The sequence below is a fragment of the Ursus maritimus genome, unplaced genomic scaffold (genome assembly GCF_017311325.1).
Source record: "Ursus maritimus isolate PB19 unplaced genomic scaffold, ASM1731132v1 scaffold_8, whole genome shotgun sequence".
Classification (NCBI taxonomy): domain Eukaryota; kingdom Metazoa; phylum Chordata; class Mammalia; order Carnivora; family Ursidae; genus Ursus; species Ursus maritimus.
Window position 1 is genome coordinate 42,693,628 of NW_024426996.1, and position 10,259 is coordinate 42,703,886.

A 10,259-nucleotide genomic window follows, 5' to 3' on the forward strand; every position below is an offset into this window, starting at 1 on the left:
GACAAGGCAAGAAACAACAATTGTTGGAGAGGATGTGGAGAAAGGGGATCCCTCCTACATTGTTGGTGGGAATGCAAGTTGGTACAGCCACTCTGGAAAACAGTGTGGAGGTCCCTTAAAAAGTTAAAAATTGAGCTACCCTATGATCCAGCCATTGCACTACTGGGTATTTACCCCAAAGATACAGACGTAGTGAAGAGAAGGGCCATATGCACCCCAATGTTCATAGCAGCAATGTCCACAATAGCTAAATCGTGGAAGGAGCCGAGATGCCCTTCAACAGATGACTGGATTAAGAAGTTGTGGTCCATATATACAATGGAATATTACTCAGCTATCAGAAAGAACGAGTTCTCAACATTTGCTACAACATGGACAGCACTGGAGGAGATAATGCTAAGTGAAATAAGTCAAGCAGAGAAAGACAACTATCATATGATTTCTCTCATCTATGGAACATAAGAACTAGGATGATCAGTAGGGGAAGAAAGGGATAAAGAAAGGGGGGGTAATCAGAAGGGGGAATGAAACATGAGAGACTATGGACTATGAGAAACAAACTGAGGACTTCAGAGGGGAGGGGGGTGGGGGAATGGGATAGACCGGTGATGGGTAGTAAGGAGGGCACGTATTGCATGGTGCACTGGGTGTTATACACAACTAATGAATCATCGAGCCTTACATCGGAAACCGGGGATGTACTGTATGGTGACTAACATAATATAATAAAAAATCATTAAAAAAAAAAAAAAAAAAAAAGAAGCATCCCTAAAGCGCTTTTACGTCCTCCTTGACGCCTCTCAAGTTTCCAAGATTTTAGCTGGCTAATCGGCAACTTGTTAACGTCCATGCACACTGTCACAACTCCTCCCTCCCCGTCCCTATGTGCTCCCCAAAACGCCCCTCCCCACCTTGGCCAGGGAGACCCCGGCCCATGATGCAAGAGAGACGTCACAGCTCGGGACCGCACCAGCCCACCGTGATGGGAACGGAGGGCGAAGGGAGAGGCGAAATCCTCTTTTGAAGCGCCCTTTCGGCAAAGTCCAGAGGCTGCCCGAGTTCGCGTGAACACCCGTGCGCGGGAAGGCGCGCCCCGAGGCCAAAGCGCTGGATACAGGGGCGGCGAACCTCCCTCCCACCGGGCGGGGCTGCAGCGCGCGGCGCCCCCCACCCCCTCAGCCAGGGCGCAGGCGCGGGCGTGCGGGGTGCGGCCGCGGTGCGGAGGGCGGTGGCGCTGGGCGCGGGAAGATGGCGGCAGCGGCGGCGGCAGCGGCGGCCGAGCAGGTCTGGGAGCCCCGCCGCGGCCCGGGGCAGGAGGGGCCGGGGAGGACGGGGTCCTGCCGGTGGGGTCCGTCGTGGGGCCGGCCGGCAGAGACCGAGACGCGAGGGCGTGCGGGGGGCGCGGGCCGGGCTCCGGGGGGCGGAGCGAGCGGGAGGAGCTGTCCGCAGCCCGCGATGCTGGCGAGGGCCGGGCGGGACTGCGGGCTTGGGCGCCGGGTCGCTGAGGGGAAGCAGGGGGCGGCCCTTGGCCTGGCCGGCTGCTCTTTGGCCGGGCTGAGGAGGGGTTGCCGGCTGAGGGGCGGGGAGGCGGCCGTGGCAGCCGGGAGCCTGCGCCAGGACGTGCCGGGGACGTGCCCGGTTAGGTAGCCAGCGAAGATGCGGGTAAAAATAGCCTCAGCCCCTGAGCGGGGAGGCTCCCCTGACACCAGCCAAGAACCAGTCAGCTGTTGCCTGGATGTCTGCTTGGGGCCAGTGCTTGTGTCTGCCATCCCCGGTATGCAGGCATCAGGTTTCTCCTCCCGCTTTGGTTTTGGAGATGTGGTCACCAGTTTAAAACTGCCTCCTGTCCAGTTGGTTTAAAATTATTTTTTTAGTGCTTTATCAAGTATTTCCTGATCTGCATTGTAAAGTTGTACCTTAGAGTAGTTTAAAAGACTATTCCCCCCCAAAGCAAGCTATACATATGCGTACACATACATGCGTGGATGTGTTACATATACATACCTACAGTTGCTAGGATATTTTTTGTAATAAAAATAATTTTCATAGTCACTTTTTTCCTTAACTGTTATTTCCCTTTACAAAACTATGATACGATAGTTTCCTTTGAAAAAGTCTCATTCTCCAACATTATTGAAAAAATAAATGCAAGTCAAGTTGCCAGCATTCTGTTCTCAGAAAAGACTTTAACTACTTAACTGATTTTGGAGAACTGTTAGATATATATCACCGGAACAGTCATTCTGAAGGACATAAAAAAACAGAAAACATGAATCCACCTTCAAGGAGCTTAAAGTCAAACTGCCAAATAAATGCAGAAAAATCAGCTAAGTGGGCAAGCTACAGACCAAAACAGTAAAATAAAATCTAAAGGAATGAGTGAAAGTAAAAGGAGACAAAGCTTCTTGGATTTGTTAAGATTAAAATTGTTCTTTGGCTTTCCTGATTTCCCTTCTGACTTATCAGCTCTTGTTTTAGATGGTTCTTTTTTTCATCCACATTACCTACTGATGCTCTGGAGGTTCCAACAAGGTTCTGTTCTTGCTTTACACATAAACTGGGCAGTCTGGTCCATTCCTTAGTTTCCACTTCAGAGTTAAACATTTATGTCTCCAGCCTGAACTGAATTTTCCACAGGCACCCCAAACTCAAAAATGTACAAAATTGGATTGCATCCTGTTTACCATTAAAAGGGCTACAACCATCCATTCACTTGATTATCCTAGCTAGAAACTTGACAGTCGGACCAGCCTAAGGGAGCTCAGAAGGGACACACATGTGGTTTCATGCTCTCCCGTCCTAGGTGTGATATTTGAACACAGGACCCCACGTTTTCTTTTTCCTTCAGACTCCACATATTATGTACCAGGTCTCTACATGAGAGTCATCTTAGATTCCCCAATCAATCACCAGGTTCTGTGGTTCTTCCTCTTCATCTAAGGCTCAGTCAAGCCCTCCTTTGGACTAATATCAACAGTGTTTATCTAACAGTTGATATCTTCATCTCTAAACTCTTCTGTTCCAGCTTATCTCTTTTTGGTACATGACTTTGATTTTGCTGTAATGCAAATCTGATTGTATCACTAACCCATTTTACATTTTTAGTAGTTCCCCATCACCTTCGGGATAAAGTCCATTGTTCTTGACACAGTACTTATGTCCATTCATTTGCTGGCCCCTAACCATACATCTGACCCTATTTTTTGCCCCATTTCTATACTCATCCTTTTACCATCCACAGAAACTACCAAAATTAGTTCACCCTGAGATGACTTGTATTCAAAGTTTCCATGCTGCTCCCTCTGACTGGAATGCCTTTCTCTGTGCTCTTGCCTGGCTAACTCCTATTTATCCTTCCAAGATTCAAATGAAATCTCAGCCTTTCTTAAAAACCTTCCCCTTGATGCACCTGCTTGCTGGTAGAGCTACCTTCCTCTTCTGTACCTTTCAATATCCTTGCTACCACTGCATTTGCCACATTGAATTGCCATTGTTAGTGACCCGGTCTGTCTACTCTCCTGGCTGGTAAGCAAGTTTATTGAGGGTAGGTGCTATGTCTGGCTTGTCTTAGTGATCTGCAACATTTGGCATATAGTAACTCTTCAAAAAATCGTAAATGTATCAAATTGAATATAATAATATGCGTGAACTGGCAGAAAAGAGTAAAGAATGCATCCCAGGAGGGATTAGTTTTGTCTTCTCTTTTATGTAGACCTTTATTCAAGCCCTGACTTTTAAATTGCTGTGTCTGTGAAAATTAGAAGAAAGCATACCTCCTTTAAGGTATTCTATGCGTTCAGCCAAAAAGTATCAAAATGCTTATTCCACTCTAAGATGTCTGCAGTATCCTTGTACCCTCATAGATGTTGTACCCCATGCAGACACACCACCCACACAATACTCAACCGCCTGTCCTGTGAAGAAATCTGGTGAGTAGATTATCTTCTATAGAGCCTTCCTTACTGCTTTGTGGAATTACAAAAATTATATCTGCTGCATTACTCACATGATTATTCCCGTCTTTTTCTATTTTCCATAAGCCCTTAACCAGCCTGCTACCTCTGCCGCCATGCTAAGATTCCAGTAGCCTTCTCCACTCTTTCTTGGCAGATGACCTTGCCTTTCACATCCCCAAGAAAACAAAGAATGCTTTCTCTCCTGGGTGTGAACTGCTTCATCTAAGTGGGAGCCTATCCTTTTCTCATGTACTCTGTATCACTTTCTTTCCTGCCTCCTAGAGGGTTTCGTTTCCTGCATTATCCTGCCCTGCTGTGAGAGCTTTGGTCTTTGCCCCTCTTGGCTTCTTTCCCTCTGCCATCAAACATACAGGTCTTTCCCCAAATTGGGGGGGGGGGTTACTAACAGCAATAACAAAAGCACAGTTTTCCTCTGATAGTACATAATTCTTTAGCTAGAATCTTCTCTTTTTCCTCTTTTCTCTTTCTGGACTGGAAAATACATGTATACATGTGGCATCTTTTCAGACTGTGTCCAGCTTGCCAGTTTGCTACTCCGAGTTCACCTTTGAAGATTATAGAAGCACTTCTTGACAAAGCAAGTTCAGCAACACTGCACATTCTTGGTTTTCTTACTATTCATTGTATTTCTCATTTTCTACTACAGCTGCACATTTAAATTTTCCCAAGACTGTGTCCTTGGCCCTTTGTTCTCTTTCCTGTATGCTGTTTTTCAAGTAAACTGATGCACTCTGGTGGATTTAATTTACCTCAAGGCTAGGACTCTCTCAGATCTGTATCTCTAGTCCTGACTGATCTAATACCCGGTTGCATCCTTCCCCTTGCCTTTGAGTCCTGTGGCTATTTCTCATTTAGTTTAAGTGCAACATATGCAGAATCTTCTCCCTCCTCCATTCCCCATATTTAGCTAGTCACCATTCAGTAAACATGAGATTCTTTGAAGTTGGCTGCAAATTCAGTCAGCTCCTCTCACGAAGTATGTTTTTAATCTATCCTTTTTCGTCCCACCTTAGTTTAGGCCCTCATTACCTCATTCCTTCAAACCTCCATTACAACAACATCCCCAACAGCCTACTCACTGGTAGTCCTGTGTCCTCTCTACCCTACAAACACCCACATATTTAGCATCCTGAAATATATGTCATTCGTGCTCAGAAACCTCCAGGGACTCCTAGTTAAACAGACAGAAAGACCAGAATTTGTACCCAGCAGCCCAAGAATTTTCTCAACATGCCCTACTTTTCAACTTTATTCTCCCTACTCTGCCAGCTCTAACCCACCTGCTTTCTGTTTCCTTGAAAACAAATGCAGAGCCGTTCTGTGTCTCCACCCATTGAACTCCATAGCATGAATTAGCCACACTATTGATTCTGGCACCTGAACATACAGAATATTTTGTTGCACTGCTAACTACTTTATACCCAAATCACATTTGTAATATCTAGAGAATAAGGGTCCTGCCCTATATTTCTTTAGTATTCCTATTTGTGGTATTAGTGTTTAAACATAAAATATTTAATAAATGCCTATTCAATAAATAAGTTTTCTCAGAGCTCTAAAATATATGTAAGTTGGGCAGTATCCATTTCTACCCATTTTGTGTTCATGATGTGTTACCAAAAATGTTATTCAACCATAGTCTAAGTTAGAGGTTCTCAAACTTTTCAGTCTCAAGTTATTTTTATGCCCTTAAAAGTTACTGAGGATCCCAAAGAACTTTTGTTTATGTGGGTTATATTCATTGATATTTACCATATTAAAAATTAAACCTGAGAAAATTTGAAACACAGGAATACGCAAGCACACATTCCATTAGCTGTTAAAGCATTGATGTCATCACATAGTCATTTAACCTCTGGAAAAGTCCACTGAACATTCATGAGAAAAGGAGAGTAAAAAAGGTAAATAACGTTTGGTGTTATTTTGAACATAGTTTTTATGCTCTGGGCTCCTGTAAGAATTCAGGGGACTCCTCCCAGTCTCCCCTGCCCATACTTTTGAAAACTGCTGATCTAGGATAATGTTAGCTTTAGCCAATTGGGGTGATAAATAGCAAAGTATCTCAGCCTTTCCAAATTCTTTTCTTATACGTGAAAAAAATATATATATGTGTATATATATATATATATATATATATATATGTAAAATGAAACAAATCACTATAAATCATTAGCTTAAAAAAGTTGACCCACTGTGGAATGTATATATCAATTCTTCCCCCAGATGAGCTAGCTGTGCACTTTAGGGACACTAGGTCTATTCAAAGCAGAGGGTAGAAACATGTTTTCAAAGAGTCATACTAAAGGTTCTTCTCTGCTACCCCTCTAAGCATAGGAACGTCCTGACTTGGAGCCTGCAATTCAACATGACTTAAAGTTTATTCATGGAAAATATATCACTAACCAGTTCAGCTTTCTTTCGTTAGGAATTTGCACTTCATAAATTCATTGAAAAGAATGAGTATGGCTGTTCCATTGTGTTGTATTTTGTTTTTAGCAAAGTTCCAATGGTCCTGTAAAGAAGTCCATGCGTGAGAAGGCTGTCGAGAGAAGGAATGTCAATAAGGAGCACAATAGTAATTTCAAAGCCGGTTATATTCCAATCGATGAAGATCGTCTCCATAAAACGGGACTGAGAGGGAGAAAGGGCAATTTAGCCATCTGTGTCATTATCCTCTTGTTTATCCTGGCTGTCATCAATTTAATTGTAAGTATGTGGTACAGAATTTTCTTTTTTTAATTACCATGGGGAACATTTTAGTGAAATCATGGACTTTGTTTCTATAATTTCTTTTGAAGCCCTCTTTCTCCTTTTCTATATGTGTTTTATCTCTTATTAAGTTTTTTTAGATGCACAATTACCCTTCATAGTGTATACAAAGAGCCCCTGACTTGCTTATTCTCCAAAATATTGTCTAACAGAATCCTGTCTTCCTAATTTCACAACCAAGAGTACATTTTATCAAATGTTTTTTTCTCCTGATACAGACTTTGAAAAACAACAGGAGATTCCAGCTTTTACACACGTACAGAAAAGAACCACTGGCATTTTTTAAATGTATTATTAAAGTGTAGTTAACTTATGATGTTATGTTAGTTTCACATGTACAACATGGGCATTGGACAGTTCTATACATTACTCAGTGCTCCTTAAGTGTAGTCACCGTCTGGCACCATACAACATTACTACAGTGTTATTGACTATATTCTCTATGCTGTACTTTTCATCTCTGTGGCTTACTTATTTTATAACTGTAAGTCTGTACTTCTTATTGAGTTGTCATTAATATGTTACATATTTTAAAAAACTAGTATGCTAATATTGCCATGTATTATTTTTATTTAGAAGAAAGTATGCATGGAATATTCCCTTTAAAGGACTTAACTTTTGGAAGGATAAAGTCAACTCGGTAGAAGAGACCTTTGCCATCATGACTTTACTGCCTTCACCTCTCCTAAAAAATATAATCCTTTCTGTTTTCATTCAGCTTTTCCTAAATTTAGTCTTACCTCCTCAACCAGATTTTAAAATTGTAAACCTTGTTTGACAGCAGAGGATTATATTTTGAGGTCTTAAGTCTCTGTTGTCAAAGAATGAAAGGATCTGGTAGACCAGTTTACATTAACGTGCTGAAGACCTAGTATGTTGTCTTTTCCAAAGATACTTGCTTTTCTAAAGAAGACTTAATCCAAGGTTGTAAGTACCTGAGGGTTAAACTTGAACCCCTCTAGCACACATATAGATGACGTATTCAGAGGATGGTTACTGGTCTACCAATGACTGATGTACATGGGCTACAGTTGTTCTAAAGTGATTCCATTTATCTTTATTTTTGACTTCTAGTGCTTTCAAGCCAGTCCTTTATATTTTATGTATATCCAAAACGTTCGTGTCTAATTCTTCCCTTACATTGGTAAGAGCTGGTACTGTAAATAGCTTTACTAGGAGCACATGTTCTGAATTTATTTTATCTAAAAAAATTTTTTGTTGGAAACTTCTGGTTAAGATGGCAGAATGAAGACATTTTCATCTCCTTCCTCTTTAAAAAGCTCATCCCAAGGTGACAATGTCAAGAAACCGAAATATCTTGAAAGAACATGGGAAGCAACCGAAATCCTAAACCATAATATATGAAGACAAAAAAGCAGGAGGAGAAATGGCAGATAACTTACCAGAGAAGAGAAACTGCTCCTGTGTGTTGGAGAAAATGCCTCACAGAATCATCAGAAATTGGAAATACAAGTACCGTGAAAAGCAGGAGTGAGGCAGGAACTGAAGACAGCTTTTTGAAAACCCTGTAGAAAGAGCCATGAGATCCCTCGCCTTCCTCTCCCTTCCAGCCAACAGTTAGGCAGCCTCGCCTCTCAACCCCACACAGCATGTTATGGAAGGGAGAGGATTCTTCCTGAGGATACTGCGCAGAGGAGGGTAGGGATGGGTTTCCATGCTGCAGGTGGGGAAGTCTGAGTCCTGAGCACTGAGACTCCGTTTCTCAGCTCTCCAGCTCTCTTCTCAGTCTCTGTCCCAGCTCTCTGGCACCAGGCTTCTGCCCCACAGGCGAGAGACGAAATAGCCTGTTCTGGTGAAACCGAAGCCTCTGGAGAAAAATCCTCTAGATACTGACACTTGTCAGGTCCCCACGAAAAAGCCACCTAATCTCCTGCCGGGAAGCCTGTCTGTCACAAACCCTACCCCACTCAGAAAACTTTTCCATGCACTTTTTTAAACCTCGCTGTTAAATATGAACACGGAGCCACCAGGGGTCAAGGGAAAGCTTTTGGAAAGCTCCCAGAATTGAAAAATGATGGAGACTAAAAACACAAAACATGGGGAAAATAGGAATTCAGGGAGATAAAGAAAATAAAATGAATGACAGAAAACTTAAAAAACTAAAACCAGTATCTCCAGAGAAATGAGAGGATATTACATCCATGAAACAAGGATAACATGTGATTAAAGAATAAGGAAGAACTTGCAGAAGTACATAGGGATGGGTGGATGGACAGATGGGTAGAATGGAGAAAGAGATTAGAAGATAAAAGGAACCCTTCCAGAAAGCTCAACAAAATTAAAGAATCAATCCAGGAAGTGTAACATTCTGTTAATAGGAGTTTCAGAAAGAGATAAGAAAGAACACTGGGGAAGACGTTATCAAATAAATAAACCAAGAAAATTTCCTAGAACAGATTGAAAACTACCATTCTGGGTCCAGTGTCATGCATAAAAAAGACTCACACCAAGGCCATGACTGTGAAATTTAAGAAAACCAGGGATAAAGAGAAGATCCTAAAATCTTGAAGAAAAATAAAAACAGGTTATGTATGAAGAATACAAAATCAGAGGCATCAGACCTCTCAAATGCAGCCCTGCAAACCAGACAGCAAGACAGCAAAGGCCTTGAAAATTCAGAGAGAAAATAACACGAAATGTAGAAATGTCTGTCAAGCTAGACTATTAATCAAATGTGAGGGCTTATAAGGATGTTTTTTAACTATGCACACTCTCAAAATTTCCTTCACATATATTCTTTCTAAGGAGGCCACTGGAGGAAGTGCTCACTGCAAGAAGGCACTAACTGGCAGAGAGCTGGAGGGAGGGATGCAGGACACGGGGTGTCCAGCACCGGACAAAGACGGAAGGAAGTTCCAGCATGAGAGTGAATGGAAAGTTCGCAAGTTACGGCTGCGTTGCATACCCCAGGGGAATAGGCCAGATTGGAGCAAGAGGATCAGAGTTCCAGCAAGCTTTCCTGAGAGAGGAAAATAGGACTCCTAGAATAAATTCTCCAAGAGGTTTGGACTTCGAGAACCTTTGACTGACTGACGTTTTACAGAAACATTGGAGGTTTTGAAAAGATCCAGTCAGGTTTTCAAAGAAACGAAGCAAATGTGGTCCAGTGCTGGAGAAAGACAAATAGGAAATTCCAAGTGACACGGAGTACAAGAAAGGAACTGCTCTCTTAGCTACAGTGTTTGGCTTAGCAGTGAACAGTACTTACACTCTTACTTAAAATTTGTACTTACGGTACTAAAAATATGGAACCTGGGTCTAGCCAGCACTCGAAATGGGAGCAGGGGAAAAGAAATATAAATGAGATAAATTCCTATCTGCTAAAGTAGGATATTAATAGATAAAACTTCAAATTGATGAGTGAAGATAATGTATCAGTTAAAAATCTGGAATAAATTCTAGATGAAATACCTAGAATTGGTGAAAGTGACTGTTCTAGGCGAGATGTGGAGGGAGCAGAAGAAATAAGAAACTGCTCTTTTTTTTTTTTTT

General features: G+C 42.2%; 1 protein-coding gene across 1 annotated transcript in view; it reads left to right on the forward strand.

Annotated features, from left to right (window-relative positions):
- The first annotated feature begins 1,248 nt into the window (after window positions 1-1,248).
- The window catches only part of SGCB (sarcoglycan beta), a 15,883-nt gene continuing 6,872 nt past the window's right edge, over window positions 1,249-10,259 (forward strand). The window contains exons 1-2 of the mRNA XM_040625391.1: window positions 1,249-1,284; window positions 6,474-6,683. Coding sequence (XP_040481325.1) covers window positions 1,249-1,284; window positions 6,474-6,683 — 246 coding nt within the window. The remainder of the gene's footprint in view (window positions 1,285-6,473; window positions 6,684-10,259) is intronic.